General features: G+C 40.3%; 1 protein-coding gene across 2 annotated transcripts in view; it reads right to left on the minus strand.

Annotated features, from left to right (window-relative positions):
• Nucleotides 1-7,685: 7,685 nt before the first annotated feature.
• LGR5 (leucine rich repeat containing G protein-coupled receptor 5) overlaps nucleotides 7,686-23,952 on the minus strand; it is a 129,834-nt gene continuing 113,567 nt past the window's right edge. Inside the window, exons 12-17 of one of the 2 annotated variants that reach the window (XM_025284472.2) lie at nucleotides 23,478-23,549; nucleotides 15,594-15,665; nucleotides 14,541-14,666; nucleotides 13,347-13,492; nucleotides 11,557-11,640; nucleotides 7,686-10,329 (exon numbers count right to left, since the gene is read on the minus strand). In XM_025284472.2, coding sequence (XP_025140257.1) covers nucleotides 9,242-10,329; nucleotides 11,557-11,640; nucleotides 13,347-13,492; nucleotides 14,541-14,666; nucleotides 15,594-15,665; nucleotides 23,478-23,549 — 1,588 coding nt within the window. In that variant the 3' untranslated portion in view covers nucleotides 7,686-9,241. The remainder of the gene's footprint in view (nucleotides 10,330-11,556; nucleotides 11,641-13,346; nucleotides 13,493-14,540; nucleotides 14,667-15,593; nucleotides 15,666-23,477; nucleotides 23,550-23,952) is intronic. The other variant, XM_006062137.3, reaches the window with a different exon arrangement.

Here is a 23,952-nt window from a genome sequence, read left to right on the forward strand (position 1 = left end):
GTAGAAAGTATAAGCGTTTTTTTTTTTTTTTTCTTTTACTTCTTGTAGACCAGTTTTTTGTCATTGTTTCCAATAAACCTGTTGGTGGTCAGCAAGTTTTGAATAAAATGTCAAGTAAGATGTTTTTTTCTACTTTGGAATGAAGATTTAAAATTTGAGGAGCTAGTCAGATAAGTATCAGTTATGAACTGCAAATCCCTCCAACAAAAATAAAACCTTTCCTGTAACTTGTATACCTCCATGCCCCTTTACTCTTAATTTTTACATTTAATTGGAAAATGAAATTTGTTGGCAGTACACTGTGGGTATTTTATTAGCCCTATTTTATAGATGAGCACTCTGAAGAAGTAAGGAAATCTGCTCAAGGCCAGATGACTAGTAAGTGTTAGGGCTGGGATTTGAATGCAGACCACCCGGCTTCAGAATCTCAATGCTTAATCACTGTATTATATTCGTCTTCAAAGTAACCACTCAGTGCATGTTTACTGAATGATTGAATTAATCTAAATGTGTGCTACACAAATTCTTTGTAGATAAATGTAAACAAAGGATGGAGATGTTCAGAGAGTTTAATAGATATTTCTCCTTGTCAATATGTTAGCCAACATTTTCACTCATTTTTCTTTAATTTGAAATAGATTTTCTCCTCCACAACTGCCCTTTTCTTTACACTCAGGATCGCTACTTTGTCGTTGTTTCCTGGTGTCCTTTGCTCTAGGAGTGACAGCTCAATTCCCCCTTCCGACCTAGGTCCCGTGGACAGTGAAGTGCAGTCGGCCTAAGCGTGAGCCTGCATTAGAGTCACCTGCAGGGCCAGTTAAAACACATTTCTGGGCTACACCCCAGTTTCTGATTCAGTAGATCAGAAAGGAGGTCTGACTCAGTCGGTAAAGAATCCGCCTGCAATGTAGGAACACCAGAGATGCGGGTTTGATCTCTGGGATGGGAGGATCCCCTGGAGAAGGAAATGGTAACCTACTCCAGTATACTTGTCTGAACATTCCCATGGACAGAAGAGCCTGGCAGGCTACAGTCCAAAGGGTCGCAAAGAGTTGGACACGACTGAGTGACTGAGCACACACAGGTTCCTGGGGACCACACTTTGAAAATTACAAAGAAATGTCCCTGAGACCCAGCTTCACTATTCATCAGGCAAGTGGTCAAACCTTTGTTTAATCACACCTTGTGCTACAGCTTCCTCATCTACAAAACAGATGATAACAGGATTGACTTCATAAACTTGTCTCCTAATTAAATCAAGTATTGTACAGAAAAGCACCTAACACTGCCAGGCATGATCAAGCCTCCAATAAAGGTTATTGTTATGAGCTGGCTTTTCCAGACATGCAACCACTTAATGTATTTAACAGCAAAGTAATAGCTATTAGCAATACAAACATATTCATCAGTCTTCATCCTTTCTTCTCAGCAGTGAGAGCTCCATTACTGTTGGTATTCTGGCTTCTCTGCCCACTCACTCACTTCTCCCGGGGGAGTAAGAGTGATAGAGACTATTGATGAGTTTGGGAGAGACATCTGGTCTGCCTGAGTAACCCCTCTTCATCTCTTTTTTAAAATTTGGACCTAGGCTGTCCACAGAAGCTAACAGTTCTACTACTCCACAGGGTAACTGTAGAAAGCCTGGCCTTCACGTGGAAAGCCTGTGGTCATCCAATGTAGCCCTTGTCTGGGAAAGAAAATATAGCTAACTTTGGAAAACTCATTTGCCAAGATATTTAAGCTACATTCTTCCCTATTGAGTTTGTTATTAGAAAATGTGACAGATTGATCCGTATTTACCTTATTTTTTTCTTGTCACTTATTTAGAACTCAGGCTGAGAGAAAGGATGCTATTTATTGGAACATTTGAAATCCAATATGAGGTAGAGCCTTCAGCTATGTAGTATTTTGACTTTGGCAGATTACTAAGGTGACAGAGGTTTGTATCCACAGATGAGTGTATGTTTTTACTCACTCTGCACTGGTCTTAACTGGGGCATTTGAAAGCTGAGAAAAGACTGGGTCTTTGGAGAATATGGCATCAGAGATCGTTTTGGAGATCAAATCTCTTTCCCCAAGTGAATCCAGAAAGATACATCTAGGAGCTGTTGATACTTTAGGGGAGTAACTTTGTGAAGGTGGGACTAAAATTGCCCAAATACACAGCTGAGAGCCACCTCTAAAGGGACAGCAACCCTTCCAAGTGACCACAGCCCTACTGGTTAAGCCTAGCAGACTAAGTTAAAAGAATACAGCACAGTGAGGTTGCTGCTGCTGCTGCTGCTAAGTCACTTCAGTCATGTCCAACTCTGTGTGACCCCATAGACTGCAGCCCACTAGGCTCTGCTGTCCCTGGGATTCTCCAGGTAAGAACACTGGAGTGGGTTGCCATTTCCCTCTCCAATGCATGAAGGTGAAAAGCGAAAGTGCAGTTGCTCAGTCATCTCCAACTCTTAGCGATCCCATGGACTGCAGCCCACCAGGCTCCTTTGTCCATGGGATTTTCCAGGCAAGAGTACTGGAGTGGGTGCCATTGCCTTTTCCGCACAGTTAGGTTGAGGGGTGTTATATTCCCTTCCTGATTCATCCTTCTGGAAGGAGCTCTTTAGAGTAACAGTCCTGGCAGTGTTGTGCTCTATCACTGACTTGTCCTGTAGGGAGAATAAGGTGACATAGTTTATTAGAATGTAGGAGAACTTAGTCTTTTTCTTCCCTCTGTTAGTGCCCTTAAGACATTTACATCTAGTTCTGTTCTTTTGTGCTGTATTTCACAAAAACACACTCCTATGCGTGTGGTGGTCCATGGTGGTTCAGTGTTCTCTGTGACTCAGTGGATGAGTTTGCTTAATTCTCTGGTTAAATATTAGGAATCTTACTTGCCTGCAGATGAACAGTCTGTTGTCTTTTATCAGCTTTTCAGTAATAAGGGAGATGTTTGACTTCCAGCTGCCTTACTGTTCATCCTGGTTTTTCAACAAATTCAGAATGAAGGGTAGGAAAGGAGATTCTATTTATCGGGCTTTCCCAAACAATAGTTAAACACTTATTGAGCACTCATGAAGTATTAAGCACTTTGCACATTAAAACTCAATTACACACTAATAATTTCTCAAGGCAAGTTATGAGATGGATGCCATTATTTTATTCATTTTATAGATAAGAAAATGTCTGTTTAGAGGAACTCAGTGATATGCCTGTACTGCATTAAAAATACACCCACCCAGAATTAAGTAATATGCCAACCCAGCTGATAAATGGTGGTGCTGGCGCTCAAGCATAGGACAGTGTGACCTAGAACCCGGCCATTCTCTTTGCCCAAATGTCCTATTTGAGAGCAAAAAGGGAGTTAAAAATGTAGTCTCAGATGGTAGGTAAAACAATTATATTGTGTGTGTGTGTATATATATATATATGTGTGTATATATATATGTCTGTGTGTATATATATATATATCTCACTCAGCAGTGAAAACCTGAAAGCTTTTCTCTAAGATTAGGAACAGAGACATCTGCATTCACCACTGAAACATGGCAGTAGAAGTCCTAGCCTGAGCAATTAGACAACAGAAAGAAAGAGAAGACATTCAGACTGGAAGGGAAGAAGTCATTATTTGTGGAGGACATGGTTTCATACATAGAAAATTCTAAAGACTTCGCCAAAAAAATCAACCAACCAAACAAAAAAACCTGTTAGAACTAATAACTGATTTCAGTAAAGTTTCAGAGCACAAAATCAATATAGAAAATCTGTTGCATTTCTATACACTTTACAATGAACTATCACAAAGAAAAACTAATAACAAGCTTGCTTACAATGACATCAAAAATAATAAAATACCTAGAAATAAATTTAACCAGGGAGATGAAAGACCTGTATACAGAAAACTATGAGACACTGATGAAAGAAATTGAAGAACACACAAATAATGGAAAGATATTCCATGCTTACAAATTGGAAAACTTAATATTGTTAAAATGTATATATTACCATACCATATCAGAGTTTCAATAGCATTTTTCACTGAAGTAGAACATAATCCTAAAATTTATAGAAAACCACAAAAGACCCCAAAATAACCAAAGCAATCTTGAGAAAGAACAAAGCAGGAAGCATCACACTCCGTGGTTTCAAACTGTATTCAATAGCTATTGTAATCAAAACAGTGTGATATTAGCATAGAAATAGACATAGATAAAATGAACAGAGAGCCCAGAAATAAAACCATGCATATATAGACAGCTAATTTATGATAAAGGAGCCAAGACTAAACAGTGGGGAAGAGCCATCTCTTCAGTGAGTGGTGTTGGGACAACCACGTGCAAATGTTTGGCAGAAACCAACACAATACTGTAAAGCTATTATCCTTCAATTAAAAATAAATTTAGAAAAAAGAAACTAGACTATCTTACACTATTATACAAAAATTAACTCAAAGTGGATTAAACACTTGAATATACAACCTGAAACCATAAAATTCCTAGAGGAGAACACAGGTGCTGAACTCCTTGACATCAATCTTGACCATGAGCTTTTGGGCCTGACTCCAAAAGCAAAGGCAATAAAAGCAAAAATAAACAGTTGGGATAATAGCTAAGATGCTTCTGGACAGCAAAGGAAATTATCAACAAAATGAAAAGGCAACCTACTGAATGGGAGAAAATATTTGCAAATTACATATCTGCTAAGGTGTTAATATCCAAAATATACTACTAATAGCGAAACAACAACAACCACCACCACAACAACAAACAAACCCCAAGAAATCTGATTTTTAGAAATGGGCAGAGGATCTGAATAGACAGTTTACAAAGAAGGCATACAGATGGCCAACAGGCACATAAAAAGATGCTCAATGTCACCAATCATCAGGGAGATACAAATTAAAACCACAATAAGAAATGACCTCACAACTTAAAAAAAAAATTATTTATTTATTTGGCTGTGCCAGTTCTTAGTTGTGGCATGTGGGCGCTTTTGTTGTGGCATGTAAAATCTAGTTTCCTGACCAGGGATGGGACTGGGCCCCGCTTTGGGAGCTCAGAGTCAGCCACTGGACCACCAAGTAAATCCCTCACCTTCTATCTTTACAATAAGCAAGAAATAAGTGTTGGCGAGGATGTGGACAAAAGGGAACCCTTAGGTGCTGATAATGTATCCACATAGTTAAACTGTAAAATAAGATTTCCAAACGCTGAAGAGCAAGAATGGGGCTTGTATCGTCACAAGGAGCCCCCTCTTATTTATCTAGGACTTACTCTCTTGTTGGTCAGTGGGCCCCTGAGCTAAATGTGATGAAACAACAACAACAAAAAGAATTGTATTTTTTCAGATGTTAGAGATTTTCTGGTTCTAATTGAACAAGGTGTAACTAATTTTATTACCTTTTACTACCTGGCCTTTTCTCCTTTGGCCAAAACAAAAAGATGTTTCCTATTTCATGTAAGAATGATTTTCTCCAGTAACAGCTGTGAGAAAAAATTATGTGCAGTAACAGCCACCTAATATATTTTATATTAAAATGTCATTCCAAACAGTTTGTAAGAAGTGATATAAGAATAGAGGAACTGAATAAGCTTTATTGACATAAGTGGTTGAACACTAAAGCAAAAGTAACTTCTCTCTAGGATCTTAGCTTAATTTTTTTTTTGATTGTGCTGCACCGCATGTGGTCCCTGACCAGCTATTGAACCCTTATCCCCTGCAGTGGGAAGCGTACAGTCTTAAATGCTGGGTCCCCAGGGAAGTCCCAAGATCTTAGTTAAAATGTGCCTTTCTGAAGAGATTTCCCTTGAGCTCTGCATCTAGAGTAACTTGCCACTCTAGTCATGCTATTTAGCTTCATTCCTTTCATTCATATTCCTATCATATATTTCCTTGTTTATATTTGCTTATTTTCTATCTCTCCTCCGCTGAAATACAAACTCTAGACCATGTTTTATTACCTCTGTGCCTAGAACACTGCACATAGTAAGCACGTGATACTTGTTGACTGAATGAATCCGTTTTGAAAACATAAAAATGTTAACCATTTACTCTAGGCTAGCCCACCAATTTGTGTTTGTTTGTTTTTATTGTTATTCAGTCTGTCAACATTTTATTATATCTTTTCTCCTCACTGTAGTGTTAGTTGATCAGTCATGTCCAACTCTTTTGCAGCCCCATGGACTGTAGCCTGCCAGACTCCTCTGTCCATGGAATTCTCCAGGTAAGAATACTAGAGTGGGTTGCCATTCCCTTCTCCAGGGGATCTTACTGACCAAGGGTCCAAACCTGCGTCTCCTGTTTTGTACGCAGCTTCTTTACTGTCTGAACCACCAGGGAAGTAGACTTATTTATTTGTGGATGTGATTCCAGTCATTCTGATTTACTGGATTATAGTGGAGAGCATTTTTCAGACACTTAACAGAGCAGTGTTTGGTGTGAGGTGTATTATAACTAGGTTATAATAGAGCTCGTGGATTTTTGAAGAACTAAATCAGAGTAGGGTTTTTTTTCCCCCTTTAAAAAAACCACATCACTGACTTGTGTTTTCTGAAAGAGAAAGGGGTCGACTGCCAGGATGCTTCTAACCCTGGGCCCCCCAAAACAAGTATGTTGAGAAGATAGACTGTGATCCATTGCTCTAGACTTATGTATCTGCTGCCTGGACTAGGAGGAGTGGGATTATGTTATGGCCCTTGTGTCAGTTGGGCTTCCCTGGTGGCTCAGATGGTAAAGCATTTGCACACAATACAAGAGACCCTGGTTCCAACCCGGGGTTGGGAAGATCCCCTGGAGAAAGGAATGGCAACCGACTGCAGTCTTCTTGCCTGGAGAATTGCATGGACAGAGGAGCCTGGCAGGCTAAAGTCCATAGAGTTGCAAAGAGTTGAACATGACTGAGTGACTAACACTACTACACATCTTGTCTCAGTGGAAGAGAAATTAAGTGTAGACTGCAAGGTTAGGTTGAAGCATCCGTCACCCATGTCTGACAGATGGGTGGGAAACTCAGTGCCAGGTACACTGGAGGGGCTCAGTTGATACGGGCTCATTTTCTATTTTTAAACACTTGCACACATAATTTATTGATATGGACTCATCTTAGCAATACTGCTGAAGCTCCAGCTACTACCTGATGGTTTCATTTTGCAACTTGTACAAGCAGAGCAGGTCTTATCATTGAAGCTGGGAGGGGCTGGCACTAGGTGTTTAGAAAAATAATTTCATTCCTTATATTTTGGGGGATGGGAACAAAAGGGGAATAGTGTATTTCTGTGTGCCCTGAGAATCACATGTTTTCTTTTGGCCTTGACATGGTCATAAAATATGTTTCCTTTAAAGGAAGAATTTATAGAAAAGCCATGTTCATGTTGAATGATTTTAGGATTGATTTGTCTTTTATACATTTCTTTCTAATTGTGTTTTTGTTTTTACATTGCAAAAGAAGTAGATTCTGGCTATAAAGTCCAAACTATCACTGGGGACAATGAAATTCACAAAGTCATTTGTTGTGACAAAATAGTTTATCAGTCATAGTTAAAGCTATCCAGGAGTTTGTAAAGATATTTTGACTTGTTCTTATGAAAGATTTACTTCTTAAAATAAGCCCAAAATACTTAAGATACTCAGATAGCAAATGTACTCTTATACATCAAAAGTCAAAAACATTTAGGAGATCATGTATTTAGGAGTCCATGTATGGACTCAATAAAACACTTGAAAATATTTTGTCTTATAGTCACACATTTTATTACAAATTTATTTTGTACCCAATAGAAAAGCAAGTTTGAAATCTATTTACAAGAACTATATACATTTACATATATTACATACAGTTAATGAATTTAAAGAAAAATGGGCACAGAAACAATATATATGAAAGAATATGCCACTGTACATGGTTTATTATCAAGGTTCTTAGTGTTACTGAATCTTTATTGTAGTAATAAATACAATTCTATATTTACACATCTTATAAAACATCTCATAAATGTATTTTTTTCAATTCCAAGTTAAAACATCTGATCAAAATAAACATGCTTATATAAAAATACATTTACCTAATAGTCTTTTGGTTTGGATTTATTGAAGCTAATGTAGTATAACAGAAGTTACGAATTAATCCTTTGACCTTTAGTATTTAATAATTTGCCTCTTATAATACCTAACACATATTAAACATGGAATAAGCAGAGAAGTCATGTTCTTGACATCAAGTGGGTTGACCCAAAGACAACATAGCTAAAACCAAGCCAAATAAACAGGAGAATATGTTACCAAGTTTCTGGTGAGCCAAAACTGGTTTCAGACACTTGCCAAAGCTACTAGAGATACATGTGAGAAGCTATGTCAGTGGATTTAATTTATGTTGTGTCTGCATTTGATTATTACCTTATGATACACATCAGTGTGAATCAAGTGATAAAACCTCCTGTGAAAAATGTGTACTCAACCAAGGTAAAAAAATCCCAGGTTGCTTTCCATCTTTTCTAAATATATCCATTGCCAGCAATGGACTTTTCTTCTCATCTCGGGGCACCAAGGAGTTAAAATGAATTAGAGAAATCAGACCTTGTCTGTACCTGATTGCTTTCATAGTAATTTAAGAATTTAAGTTCATTTTCCTTTCAGAATATTTGTAAGCAATTTTATTCCACTGAGGGTAGAATCATCTAGTGCTGATTCATAAAATCTAGCATCTCTAAAAATGATGTGAACATGAATGAATGAGTAGTACCTCATGTTATCCATTCATGGGGGGATTAGTGACCTGGAAGGATCTTTTCTGGGAAAAGTGAAGCAGTACTAAAACATCTCCACATGGTCATTAAGATGAAATCCTATTGGTCACAACCATTACTTAGTAATGTAGGCTATTTAAAATTCTTATTCTCCTGATATCTCCAGGCATATTTTAAGGGATTTTCTGGTTTAAAACCTCTTTTGTAAGCAAGTGAGTTGAAAAAGAATTCAATTGAAATCATGGATAATTTTTTGGATATTTCAATCTGCTTTTTAAATATATACATAGTTTAGGCTTACCAGAAAAGTAGGACTATCTACCATAGCTGAACAAATGATATAAGCAGCATTTATACTGATTTTTCACTCTCTAGTATCAACAATTATCAGCTTTTTGACACAGAGATTTAAAAAAAAAAATCGAATTTCAACTCAGTTCTTTTTGGTTCCTGCTCTGATGTACTCAACCTCATATTTATGGGTTTTCAATTTTTGACAACTTTTTCTCTAATATTAATTAGAGACACGGGACAAATGCCACAGATGAAAGATGACAGCTTTCAGTCATTGGATAAGCTGGTGGTGACCCAGAACTGGAAGGTAGGTCGTAGGCTATGCTGGCACTGGCGAAGGTCACCAAGGCTTGGGTTGAGTCACAGGACTGTTTCTCCACATCGTCAGAGTTAATAGACATCAGGCTTGTGTGTTTCGATCTTGTCCAGAAGTGGGTTTGCTTTCCCAGGCTCCCCAGATCCTCCTTAAAATGGGGATTGAAAAGGATGTAGAGAAGGGGATTGAGGCAGGCAGGAAGGGGGACGATCACCAGGAGGATGAACTTAATGACTTCCGGGCTGATGAAGGTGAGGTTCAGTAAAGAGGAGAAGGACAAGAAAGCCACGGGACAGTGCAGGATGCAGTTGGTGAAGAGCAGCAGGGCCACGTGTTTCACCATGGAGCAGTCCCACATGCTCTCCAGGTCTCCCTTTTCCAAGTGACAGTAGAGCCTGGTGTAGGCAACGGTCATCACGAGGAAGCAGAGCGAATTCAGCAAGACGAGGGCCACCATGTAGCCGGTAGCACGCGGCTCCCCGAAGGGCAGCGGCAGGCAGAGCGGGGAGGCGCTGTACTCGCTGCCTCCCAGCAGGGGCACGGCGGCCACGGTCCCCGCCAGCAGTGCGCAGAGCGCGAGGGTCGCTCTCAGGCTGGGGAAGGGAGCTTGCGTTTCGAATTTTGCTGAGCATTTCACCGACCACCCACGCTCCAGGGCTGCCAGGGTGAGCAGGAAAACTGAAGATTCCGAAGCAAAAATGGACAAAAAGCCGACGACCTGGCAGCCGACCGCCTGCTCCCACCAGGCACCATGTTGTGCAAAGCTGCCGAAAGTGAAGGCGTCCACGCCAGCCAGCACTGCACTGGATACCCCCATGAGCATGTTGACCGCGGCTATTAACCCGATTAACAGTTTTATGGAGGATATGTACACTGCCGCTCTGAACACTGTGGAGGTCACCAAGGCGTTACACGTGAGTGCCAAAACCGCTATGGTCCACACTCCAATTCGGATCAGCCAGCTACCGAACAGGTATTCACAAAGTTTGAAAGGGCCTAGAAGTACAAAGAAGAGACAGATGGGTGTCAAATGAGGGTTCACGACTTTTGCCACACTCCCCTTTTGGTTTCTTTTATCGGGACACCAAGAGATACAAGCCAATAACAGCCCTGGGAACACACTGTTCTCTTGTGGCACTGTTCTCTTTTTTCCACTTTATTAAGTGGAAAAAAAAAAGTGAAAGTGTTAGTGGCTGAGTTGAGTCTGACCCCATGGACTGTAGCCCACCAGGCTCCTCTGTCGGGGGAATCCTTCAGGCAAGAATACTGGAGTGGGTAGCCATTCCCTTCCAGGGGATCTTCCTGACCCAGGGATCGAACCAGGGTCTCCGTTGCAGGCAGATTCTTTGCCTTCTGAGCCACCAGGGAATCCCCTTCATTAAACCATTATTTAATGTAAAGATGAGTATACCAGGTGCCCAGGTTTTCAACCTATACCCAGAGAGTTTTTATATTACTGGATTCTGGCTCCCCAAATATAGCGGTGTGGGGGCCAGGTAACAAACCAGATCTCCTGGACTTTTTATTATTAATATATTTTTTCTAGAATGTTTCAAAAAGGTTCTGTAAACAGGGAAGCAGAATCCTAGGGAAACACTCTGTGATTTTAGAAGAGGAAGTGTGAGTCGTATGCATTTCATGAGAATGTCATCTTAGGTTTAGACTGACATTTGCTGTTTAGGAGCAAAGAACCATCAAACTGTTGAAAGTAAAATATCAACCCTCCTCTGCTGTCTTCCTACTCCCCCCAACTGGATTATCCTATTTCAGAGAAAGGGACTAACAATGAAGTAATTAACATACATAGGTATTTTTACTTATCTCTAAAACTATTATTTGCTTTAACCAAATAGGTTCTCTTTAGAGAGAACCTAAGAAACCACTGTCAAAAATCAGTGATTACATGAAGCAAGACTGTTGCATACCAGTTCAGGCTAAAGAGCTAATATTATTTTAAAAATTACATATACCTCTAACTACATGATTGGTTCTTTAATTTCCATTAATCTGAATCAAAAGTCTCCTATAAAAATCCTGTTTATGACTGGAGACCAACTCTAGGAAATGAATATTTGTATTTTAAATGTCTGCATGAGGTGGGATATTGATGAGCTGCTAAGATGGCACAGATTTTGCCTGGAGGTGTAGCTGAATGTCACTGACGGACGGCTTCAGAGTTAAGGGTGGGTACCACTCCTGAGGCTATTGGGACATCTTTCTCACCTGGGGAAGGTGAGCACCGCACTGGATGAAGGGCTCTCAGGTCTTCCTCAAAGTCAAGTAGGAAATCTTCAAGATCACGCTCATCTGCAGGAATGAGAAATTCTGGAATGATTAGTTCTGTCTGTCTTTAGAGGGACCAACTCCCAGAGAGGAGAGGCCTGGATTGCCCTGGAGACAAGAAATGTCACAGAGGAAACTGAAGGGCAAACATCCCACTTCTCCCTGGGCTTTCTCTCAAGCCTATGATGTAGTTGCTTTGGGATGTTCCACTCAAGCTACTGTTTGACAACTATCCCGGCAGAACTGGGGACGAGGGATGGTAACCAACCCTGGATTCCTTGTCATAATGTTGGAGCTCTCTCATTCTGTTCTTGTTCCCTGCAGCTCACTACGGTCCTGAATCGCTCTGACCTAAATTAGAGAGAGAGCGTGGGTCTCTGCATTCAGTGGAAGAACCACTTTATCCAGTGTTCTAACGCTTAGATGGCTACAGTGCACATGTTCTGAACTGTGTTCTCTGAATACAAGAGGGAGAATTAGTAAGTTTCCATCTTTCTGGGGTATTCTGCTAAACAGAGGACGAAGCACATAACTGCTCGGTGCTTGGGTTAGCTACCCGTGAAACAGGAGTTTTTTAAAATCTAACATACTTTCCCTGAGACACTGATTTAATTGGTCTGGTATGGGGTTCGGGCATCAGTGTTTTTAAAAAACTTTTGTGTGATTCCAATAGACAGCCCAGGATTGGGAATCACAGTCTCTGAAAATAAACTCCATGAAGAACCTCCTCTCTCTTGTTCATTGTGTGCCTCTAGGACCTAGAACAGTGCCTGGCGCATTTTAGACATTCTGTTTTTTTTTTTTTTTTTTTTTTTTTTGAGGGGGAGAAGGGGTTGGTGAATAAATATACTAGAAATTAGGGTGAATGAGGCAGGAAAAGCAAAAATGAAAGCAAGAACGAGAGCAAGACACACGCTATAGCCTGAAACAAAAAAGCCAAGGGCTGGAATACCTGCTCCTTAATCGGATACATGTGCAGGAAGCCAAGTCAACAAAATGTGCAGACAGAACAAAGCATACTTACTTGGGAATCAACAAATCATTAACCCCCAGAGGAAGAAAAGCCAGTCTGTTTAGACTCTGTGCAAACTTGCAAGGTTGGCAAGAAAAGGAAAGCACCCGCTTGTTACCACAGGTGTGGTTTGAGGTGCATTGTTGTCTATTTAAGTCAGGTCTTACTTCAAGGAAAGCCAAGTGCTTTACAGACATTATCTCATTTCACTTTCCTGACATAGCCTTGTGGGGGGTAGGAGGTGAGAATGTTTTAGGATTAATTGGGTAAGAAGTTGGATTCCTAAGCTCTTCTGCTGAGATATGGAGGCACCGAAAATGTCTATATCCTCCGCTCTACTCGGGTTCAAGAATAAAAATATTTATCTTCTGGAGTAAAAAGCTCAGAAGCATGTTTGAAAAAGGTATCCACAGGGATGAGACCCTCTTAAAAGTTTATGAAAGTACTCATAATCAGTGTTAATATTTGCCCCAGAGGATACTGTATGCTAAAAGGGATCTAATGATAAGCATGAAGAATTCACTTACAGAAAATATGACATTTCAGACTGAGTCCTAAAGGAGTTTTCTCTTTCTCTGAGACTCTTTAAAAAGTAGGATTGATTCTCAGCTTGCTGGGGTGATTATATGGAGGCTTGTCTGGAGTTCAGATGATCTGTTTGATGACTTTTTCAGGCGCCTTTCTGACACAGGTTTGTCAGTGACACAGCTGATCTTACCTTGAACTTGAAATACTCCAGCATCTTTTTTATGAAGGTCTTCTGCGCTGTTGTTGTCTCCTTTACTCCACTGATGAGAAATTTTATAGACATTCTCACACAGTCCAAATGCACAGCACTGATATGCATAAGGCATTTCTATAACCCTTTGAATGAACAAAACCAAACAAAAACACACACTTAAAGAAACAGATTGCTAAATATAGTGCTCTTCTTTCACTTAATGCTTCTGCCTGTGGGTTTTAGCCTTAATAAATAGTCTAAATTATTAACTATGTGCATAAAGATGTTGGTTACAGTGCTATTCATAATAACAATGGAGTTAGAAATTATTGTCATGAAATGTTGATAGTTACTGAGGTTCAATGGATATATTATTTTCTCTACTTTTGTGCTTGAAAATTTCCATAATAAAAACATAAAAAAAAAAAAGGATCGCTGGGGAAATTGTAGCACTGTTAAGTAGTATTTATAGTATCATATAGTGTTAAGTGACAAAAATGTGATATAAATTTGTATACATACTGTGGTGTAACAATTAAAAATACATTGGAAACCAAATCTGGAAGGAAATAGCAAAATGTTTTTAGAGGTATTTATAGACTTTTTTCCTTTCTTTTATTTATAAACTCTGTTTTGGGGTTTTAAAATTATATGAAAAGTACTATGGTTTAATATATACAGAGAATATACATGTATATTCTCTCTATATATTATATATATTCCCTTGGTGGCTCAGTGGTAAAGAATATAAAATTTTTCAAGGGACTTCTTTATTGATAATAAGTGTGACAGGTTTTAAAGAGCATTACTTCTTCAAACAAATATTAATTTAATAGATTTTATGAGAACATATACATAAGCAAGATGAATTTTGAAATGTCAACAGGAGTACAATTATGTTATAATGTTATTTAATTACATGTTCTAGTTTCTATCTCATGGATCAATGGTTTTCAAACTCTTTCTATGAACTCTATGTTCCAGGAGGCATCTTAGAGAAACAAAGGAAATGTGGTCAGGAAGACACATTCTCCTACTCCAAGGTTTGTCCTAACAATGCCCCAGGGGTGGGGGACATGAAGGCATGAAATGCAATTCAAAAGAGTCCCATAAATTTTGAAAACCACTATAACACGTCTATTATTTCACATGACCACAAATGTATCTTATTAGCTTTAATGACAAACTCACTTGAGTTCTGGAAAGTTTTCAGATGATATCAAGCTCTGTAAAGCATGATTTCCTGTTAATTTTAAGTGAGTTAAACCATGTAACCCAGTTACAGGAATAGACGACAGGCGGTTGGATGAGAGGTCCCTGCAAAACATCAAACAACAATTGGCTTTTAGTCTGTGTTAGCATATAACGATTACATTAAAAAAGCAACCTCAAGATTATTAAACTGCTCCATAAAACCTCTAAGCAGGGTCCTTACTCTTAATGGTAAAAGGAACCATTTTGGTTTTAGCTCCTGACAACTTTTCTATCTGCAATCAGAATTGCAGAAAGAAAAATGTTTTAATCATATCCAAATTGTAATTTCTACATTGAGCTTGATTTTGGCAGATGCGACGTGCTGCGTGCTAAGTCATGACCGACACTTTTGCGATGCTACGGACTGTAGCCTGCCAGGCTCCCCTGTCCATGGGATTCTCCAGGCAAGGATACTGGAGTGGTTGCCATGCCTCAATTTTGCCAGGGGGCGGGGTGGGGTGCGGTGGGGGGGACATCTAAAATCTAGTGGGAGGTGCTACATCTAATTTGAAAACATTGTTTGCGTTTTATTTTCTTCCTCCTCTCTTTAACTTCTGTCTGACCCAGTTCCTTCTTTCTCTCTGAGACGGGAGTGGAGAAGAGGAAGAAGCAAGGGGTGGGAAGGGAGGATAAAAATGGACAGGAAGATTTTCTGTTAGTCAATATGGTAAACTGTGAAATGAAAGCCCTTTAGAAATGAACTGATGTCTTATTCCATTCCACCTGATAGCCTGCAAAAATGGAAAATTTCACCTCAATAACCAGAACCAGCTGTCACCCAGATCTTCAATTATAAGGATCCACATGGCCTTGGAGGGGCAGGGAGCAGGATTGCTCCTTTCTGGTTTGATCCAACTCTAGTGTGGAGGACACTGAGGACTCAGCATTCTGTGCCCAGGCTTTTCCAGCAAAACCAACATTCATTTTTGATTACTCAGATGCTGCCCAATTATCAAAAAACATGCCATAAACAAGTCATGAAATACTCACAGCTTTCGTAGAGATGGCAAGGTGGAAAATGCATTAGGGTCAATAATTGCAATTTTGTTCCAAGCTAAATTCCTATTAAAAAAAAAAAAGGCAAGTGAGAAGATTATATAAAAGAATAAAAGAAGACCTTGTGAAGTTTTACCATATATATTCATTCTTCTAACGAAATTTAACTTCCATTCAGGACACGGACAATTAACTTTATAAAATCATCCTTCAGATGCATGTATGGATAGTATAAGATGATTAAAGAGAGAATTTTAAAGCAACCTTGTTTATTAAATCAATCCAGGAAAATCACTCAGATGGATATTTTAGTTTTTATTCTTTTCTTGATAAAAAGTTGAGTTTAACATGGTTGTAAAATTTTATTAAGGCATTTCTAAGATGAGTGGGGGTTGGGGAGTTGGGAGAGACAGGAACTTCTGAAGCTCTTCTGATGGGCAAGTAAATTTTAAGTTATAAAATGTTCCCAGATACATAATGAAACCCAAAAAGAATTTGTGTATATTTTCCAGCATGTCAGACCTTAAGAGAAACACAGAGATACTTTCAAAAACATTCCCAGTAAAGAGAATGGACATTTAAATTCTTAACTGGAATGGTAGGGAGGGAGGAGGGAGGAGGGTTCAGGGTGGGGAACACATGTATACCTGTGGCGGATTCATTTTGATATTTGGCAAAACTAATACAATTATGTAAAGTTTTAAAAATAAAATAAAATTAAAAAAAAAAAGGATACACGCAAAAAATAAATAAATAAATAAATAAATTCTTAACTGGGAAATGAAGAAAAAAGGGGCTAATATATGTTAGAAGTATAATTCTTTGATAACAAAGCCTATAATTTATTGAGAAATTCACTGGCCCCTCTCCTCCATACCTATGTGTAACAACATGTAGGTAATTTACAAGAATAGGAACTTCCACATTTTTAAAAAAGAGCAAGGAACTTAAAATTTGTATTTTTAAAATTCATGACTCAAAAGGGGAGCTAAAGCGTAGGCATTTGAGGAAACTGAAAATGACCACTGTCAACTTTTCGCTAATGCAAAGTAATTTATTCATAGTGTCGGGCCCCTAAGTTACCTAGGATAAATGGTATTCACAGAACATTTACATTCTTGTTTGAAAGTCCCCCCCAAGCTGGGGGAAACTGGAAAGCTTTTTTTTTTTAATTGGAGGATAATAGGTTTACAATATTGCGTTAGCTTCTGCCATACATCAACATGAACCAGCCACAGGTAAGCATGTATTCCCTTCCTCTTGAACCCTCCTCCCACCTCCCACCCTACCCCACACCTCTAGGGTGTCACAGAGCTGTGCTTTACACTCCCTACATCATACAGTAAATTCCCACTGGCTACCTATTTTACATATGCTAATGTATATGTTTCAATGTTACTCTTTCAAATTGTCCCCCATCTCCTTCCCTCACTGTGTCCATATATCTGTTCTCTATGTCTGCATCTCCATTGCTGCCTTGCAGATAGGTACATCAGACCTGTCTTTTTAAATTCCATATATGTGAATCAATATACAATATTTGCTTTTCTTTCTGACTTACTTCATTCTGTATAATAGGCTCTAGGTTCATCCACCTCATTCAGTTCAGTCCAGTCATTCAGTTGTGTCTGACTCTTTGCAACCCCATGGACTGCAGCATGCCAGGCCTCCCTGTCCATCACCAACTCTCGGAGCTTGCTCAAACTGATGCCCATCGAGTCGGTGATGCCATCCAACCATCTCATCTTCTGTTGTCCCCTTCTCCTCCCGATTCAACCTTTCCCAGCATCAGGATCTTTTCCAGTGAGTCGGTTCTTCACATCAGGTGGCCAAAGTGCCAGAGCTTCAGCTTCAGCATCAGTCCTTCCAATGAATATTCAGGACTGATTTCCTTTAGGATGGAAAGCTTGGATCTCCTTGCAGTCCAAGGGACTCTCAAGAGTCTTCTCCAACACCACAGTTCAAAAGCATCAGTTCTTCGATGCTCAGCTTTCTTTATAATCCAATTCTCACATCCATACATGACTACTGGAAAAACCATAGCGTTGACTAGATGGACCTTTGTTGGCAAAGTAATGTCTCTGGTTTTTAATATGCTGTCTAGGTTGGTCATAGCTTTTCTTCCAAGGAGCAAACATCTTTTAATCTCATGGCTGCAGTCACCATCTGCAGTGATTTTGGAGCCCCCCACAATAAAGTCTTTCACTGTTTTCCATTGTTTCCCCATCTATTTGGCATGAAGTGATGGGACCGGATGCCATGATCTTAGTTTTTGAATGTTGAGTTTTAAGCCAACTTTTTCACTCTCCCTTTCACTTTCATCGAGGCTCTTTAGTTCTTCCTCGCTTTCTACCATAAAGGTGGTGTCATCTGCGTATCTGAGTTTATTGATATTTCTCCCAGCAATCTTGATTCCAGCTTGTGTTTCTTCCAGCCAAGCGTTTCTCATGATGTACTCTGCATATAAGTTAAATAAGCAGGGTGACAATATACAGCCTTGACGTACTCCTTTTCCTATTTGGAACCAGTCTGTTGTTCCATGTCCAGTTCTAACTGTTGCTTCTTGATCTGCATACAGATTTCTCAGAAGGCAGGTCAGGTGGTCTGGTATTCCCATCTCTTTAAGAATTTTCCACAGTTTGCTGTGATTCACAGTCAATGAAGCAGAAGTAGATGTTTTTTCTGGAACTCTCTTGCTTTTTTGATGATCCAACAGATGTTGGCAATTTGATCTCTGGTTCCTCTGCCTTTTCTAAATCCAGCTTGAACATCTGAAAGTTCATGGTTTACACACTGAAACCTGGCTTGGAGAATTTTGAGCATTACTTTGCTAGTATGTGAGATGAGTGCAATTGTGCAGTAGTTTGAGACTTCTTTGGCATTGCCTTTCTTTGGGGTTGGAATGAAAACTGACCTTTTCCAGTCCTGTGGCCACTGCTGAGTTTTCCAAACTTGCTGGCATATTGAGTGCAGCACTTATATACTCAGAGGACAGTAATTCCATTCCTAGTCATGAACCTGTGCACCCAACGGGCTGCACAGGTTGCACAGGAGGTTTCCTGTTGGGAGTCCTCCCAACAGGCCCAGGGAAGCCAGTTCTCCTCTCTTGCCCTGATCTCTCAGGTCACACCTTCAAGGCTCCCTGAGGTTCTCTGTTGGATTCCCAGTGGAAGTCCCTGGAGGAGAGCGGTCGGGGGCTTGTGGTCTGCTCCTCGGTTTTGGAATCTTGGCACAGCTGTGCACTTTCTCAACCATGGCACCCCCTGTCTGTGCCTCAGGGCTTCCTGGGTTTTGGAAACACACTTCATTCCTCCCTGTCTCTTCAGCCCCCGTCTCCGTCATGCTGCTGGTTTCTACACGCCCGTCCCTTGCTTGCCAATACCTGTGTAGGTGTCCCTCCGTTTGGGCCATCAGGGCATTTGATTCTGTGAGCACTGACTCTGTGAGAACTCTCACTTATATAACCCTAAAAGCATGTGTGCTTGTTCTAATAATGAGGACAGCAACAGCAACTCTGCCACGTATTTACCACGTGCCAGGTATGGTCACCAGCTTCTTTACACATGAAATCTCATAACCCTCAGCACAACCTGATAAAGTAAGTATTATCATTAGCCCCATTTTACTGGTGAGAAATAAAACACAGAGTATTAAGTGACTTGCTCCAAGTCACAGAGTACTCAGCAGCTGAGATTCAAATCTAAGTAAACTGGCTCCAGAGTCCCAGTATTTGGCACAGAACTTGTTTGGAATTCTTAAACTATTGGGTTGGCTAAAATGTTTGTTCGGGTTTTTCTATCAGTTCAGTTCAGTCGCTCAGTCGTGTCCGACTCTTTGCGACCCCATGAATCACAGCACGCCAGGCCTCCCTGTCCATCACCAGCTACCGGAATTTACTCAAAGTCATGTGCATCGAGTCGATGATGTCATCCAGCCATCTCAGCCTCTGTCGTCCCCTTTTCCTCCTGCCCCCAATCCCTCCCAGCATCAGGGTCTTTTCCAATGAGTCAACTCTGCATGAGGTGGCCAAAGTATCGGAGTTTCAGCTTTAGCATCAGTCCTTCCAATGAACATCCAGGACTGATCTCCTTTAGAATGGACTGGTTGGATCTCCTTGCAGTCCAAGGGACTCTCAAGAGTCTTCTCCAACACCACAGTTCAAAAGCATCAATTCTTCGGTGCTCAGCTTTCTTCACAGTCCAACTCTCACATCCATACATGATCACTGGAAAAACCATAGCCTTGACTAGATGGACCTTTGTTGGCAAAGTAATGTCTCTGCTTTTGAATATGCTATCTAGGTTGGTCACAACTTTCCTTCCAAGGAGTAAGCATCTTTTAATTTCATGGCTGCAATCACTATCTGCAGTGATTTTGGAACCCCCCAAAATAAAGTCTGACACCGTTTCCACTGTTTCCCCATCTATTTGCCATGAAGTGATGGGACCAGATGCCATGATCTTAGTTTTCTGAATAAATAATGAGAGAAACCACTGCACTAGACCCTGGGGATAAGAAAATGAAGAAAATCCTTGTCATTTTCAGGTCAGGCATGGTCTACCTGATGGCAGTGCGGAGCGCGGAGTCCTGTTGCAGAGAATGTGCAAAGCACATCGGAGAGGAGCAGGTTCAAAGACAGGGGAGCTTGTGCTTATGGGACAGACAAGGGCACGTTGAGGGTGGGGATGAATGCAATGGGTGACAGGACCAGGAGAAACAGTGGCCCATGTGTCAGGTCCTGGGAGCTGATGGGTGAGAGCTGAAGGTATTCCAGTGGTTGGGATCAGGTTCTGAAGGGTGGTGCTGGGAAGCTTGGTTTTGGTATTAAAGACAGTAGGGGAATAAGAGAAGATTGTTGAGGCAGGGAAATGACATGAGTCAATTTCTGCTTAAGAAATATTTTCTTTGGAGAATGAGATGAATGGGTAGAGACTGATGGTAGAGAGGCTGGTTAGGAGGGTGAGGATGGTGACCCAGGAGAGTGAATCCATGGGTCTTTGGTGAAGAATATTTAAGTTCTATGCTTTTAGCAAATTTCAGTTATGCAATACAGTGTTATCAAATATCTCTTTGTTATTTAGTCACTAAGTCTTATCTGACTCTTTTTCGATGCCATGGACTGTAGCCCGCCAGGCTCCTCTGCCATTGGATTTTCCAGGCAAGAATACAGGAGTGGGTTGCCATTTCCTTTTCCAATTATTAAAACTATCAACTAAAAAAAAAGTTCTTTTTTACAAAAAAACTAACTTTTGGAAACAGCCAAAACTCCAACCTGGTGAATAAGGTGGGTAATAAAAGTAGGTAATGCATATTTTTGTTTGACATTTATTTTAAAAAGTAAAAGAAAGTCATTAGATGATTTTAGACCAAAGGTAAGGAAAGGGCAACACAATTAAATTCAGAGCAAGATGGTTTTCAAATTAAATTCTGGGGAGAAAGTGATTCTTAAAGGTGAATTTAAAATGTTTTGAGGAATGGTATTATTTTATGGGGGTATGGTCGCTTCAGTTCAGTTCAATTCAGTTCAGTTGCTCAGTCATGTCTGACTCTTTGGGATCCCATGAACTGTAGCACGCCAGGCTTCCTTGTCCATCACCAACTCCCGGAGTTTACTCAAACTCATGTCCATAGAGTCGGTGAGGCCATCCAATCATTTCTCATCCTCTGTCTTCCCCTTTTCCTCCTGCCTTCAATCTTTCCCAGCATCAGGGTCTTTTCTAATGAGTCGGTTCTTCACATCAGGTGGCCAAAGTACTGGAGTTTCAGCTTCAGCATCAGTCCTTCCAATGAATATTCAGGACTGATTTCCTGAATGGAAAATGGACTGGTAGGATGGACTGGTTGGATCTCCTTGCGGTCCAAGGGATTCTCAAGAGTCTTCTCCAACACCACAGTTCAAAAGCATCAGTTCTTTGGCACTCAGCTTTATAGTCCAGCTCTCGCATTCATACATGACTACTGGAAAAACTACAGGTTTGTCTAGACAGACCTTTGTTGGCAAAGTAATGTTTCTGCTTTTTAATATGCTGTCTAGGTTGGTCATAGCTTTTCTTCCAAGGAGCAAACATCTTTTAATCTCATGGCTGCAGTCACCATCTGCAGTGATTTTGGAGCCCCAAAAATAAAGTCTCTCACTGTTTTCCATTGTTTCCCCATCTATTTGGCATGAAGTGATGGGACCGGATGCCATGATCTTAGTTTTTGAATGTTGAGTTTTAAGCCAACTTTTTCACTCTCCTCTTTCACTTTCATCAAGAGGCTCTTTAGTTCTTCCTTGCTTTCTGCCATAGGGTGGTTGCAGATGACTCTGCATATCTGAGGTTATTGATATATCTTCTGGCAATCTTGATTTCATCTTGTGCTTCATCCAGCATTTCTCATGATGTACTCTGCATATAAATAAGCATGGTGACAATACACAGCCTTGATATACTTCTTTCCCTATTTGGAACCAGTCTGTTGTTCCATGTCCAGTTCTAACTGTTGCTTCTTGACCTGCTTACAGACTTCTCAGGAGGCAGGTAAGGGGGTCTGGTATTCCCATCTCCTTAAGAATTTTCCACAGTTTGTTATGATCCACACAGTTAAGGGCTTTGGCATAGTCAATAAAGCAGAAATAGATGTTTTTCTGGAACTCTCTTGCTTTTTCAAGGATCCAGCAGATGTTGGCAATTTGATCTCTGGTTCCTCTACCTTTTCTAAATCCAGCTTGAACATCTGGAAGTTCACAGTTCATGTACTATTGAAGCCTGGCTTGCAGAATTTTGAGCATTACTTTGCTAGTGTGTGAGATAAGTGCAATCGTGCAGTAGTTTGAGCATTCTTTGGCATTGCCTTTCTTTGGGATTGGATGAAAACTGACCTTTTCCAGTCTTGTGGCCACTGCTGAGTTTTCCAAATTTGCTGGCATATTGAGTGCAGCACCTTCACAGTATCATCTTTTAGGATTTGAAAATAGCTGAACTGAAATTCAGTCGCCTCCACTAGCTTTGTTTGTAGTGATGCTTGCTAAGGCCCATTTGACTTCGCATTCCAGGATGGCTGGCTCTAGGTAAGTGATCACCTAGATGGTCTCTTAAATGTTAAGAAAAACTTTAGGAAAGAAAAGGTTTATGTCCTGCAGTTTAAACATTACATACTGCCATCATTCATCAAAATGACATTGAAATCCAGTTTCGGGATGGAAAAGTTTAAACTTTTTTTAACTGTCTCACACACATAAAAAAATCTATTACTAAGTTTTTTTTTTTTTTTTTTAAACCTATAGTTAATATATGGTCTTTTCAATCATAGAATGGAATTTAATATTTACAAATCTTAGTCACCTGAGCAACAGAAGCATTTTCTAGGACAGTTGTGCTCAAACCCTTGTGTACTTGTTAAAATGTAGACTCCCAGGCCCCACTCCAGAGGGTCTAACTCTTGAGGCAGGTGAGAGCCTGGACTCTGAATTTTTTTACAGTCACCTCCAGGTGACTCTTATGCACTCAGAGAGACTTGCACTGAAAAACTGTTTGACCAGGAAAGAAAAACAGGCAGGAAGAACTCTGTGGTCACCTCGTTTTTGCATGCCAAACGATCTCTGCCAGTTCCTGGATGAGAATAGAATCACATTTTGCAGGCTATTTAATAGCTTGGCCTCCTTCCTCTTTATCTAAGTCTCATGTCTGCTGACCAGCAAAGAGCTGACTGCAAATTTACTACTTTTGAACTTGTTCCTGGAAATGATCCTGAGCAAAATATTTGCCTTCTTATTGGCAGATACACATACAAAGGCCCAACAGTACATGCATACATTGAAAAGGAACTGTTAGAGGAAGACCCAAAAGAGATAAAAACTGCTCTATGATGGGGAAAGTTCTGGGAGGCAGTACTCACAGAGATCGGAGGCTGAACAACTGCTGGAAAGTGTCAGCTTGAATTTCATAGATTTCATTATGTCGCAGGTCTCTGAAATGACAGGTTCCAGAGATTGACTTCAGAGTCATCGGTTTCAAAGATAAGTCTTCAGAGAAATTTTACAAGTGATTACCTTCCCTCAATCAAGGAACACGCGAACTACGACTGCCAAGTGACCACTGAAAAAAATTTCTTTTTGTTTTAAAAAGAACAGGACAATTTATACACTTAAATAGTATTGCCTCTCTTTCAAACAAATACTTATTATTCCTTTGGGTGAGCATGCTCAGTTGCTTCAGTCGTGTCTGACTCTGTGAGACTCTAGACTGTAGCCCACCAGGCTCCTCTGTCCATGGAATTCTCCAGGCAAGAATACTGGAGTGGCTTGCCATGTCCTCATCCAGGGGATCTTGCAGACCCAGGGATCAAACCCGAGTGTCCTGTATTGCAGGTG

The sequence above is a fragment of the Bubalus bubalis genome, chromosome 4 (assembly GCF_019923935.1).
Source record: "Bubalus bubalis isolate 160015118507 breed Murrah chromosome 4, NDDB_SH_1, whole genome shotgun sequence".
Classification (NCBI taxonomy): domain Eukaryota; kingdom Metazoa; phylum Chordata; class Mammalia; order Artiodactyla; family Bovidae; genus Bubalus; species Bubalus bubalis.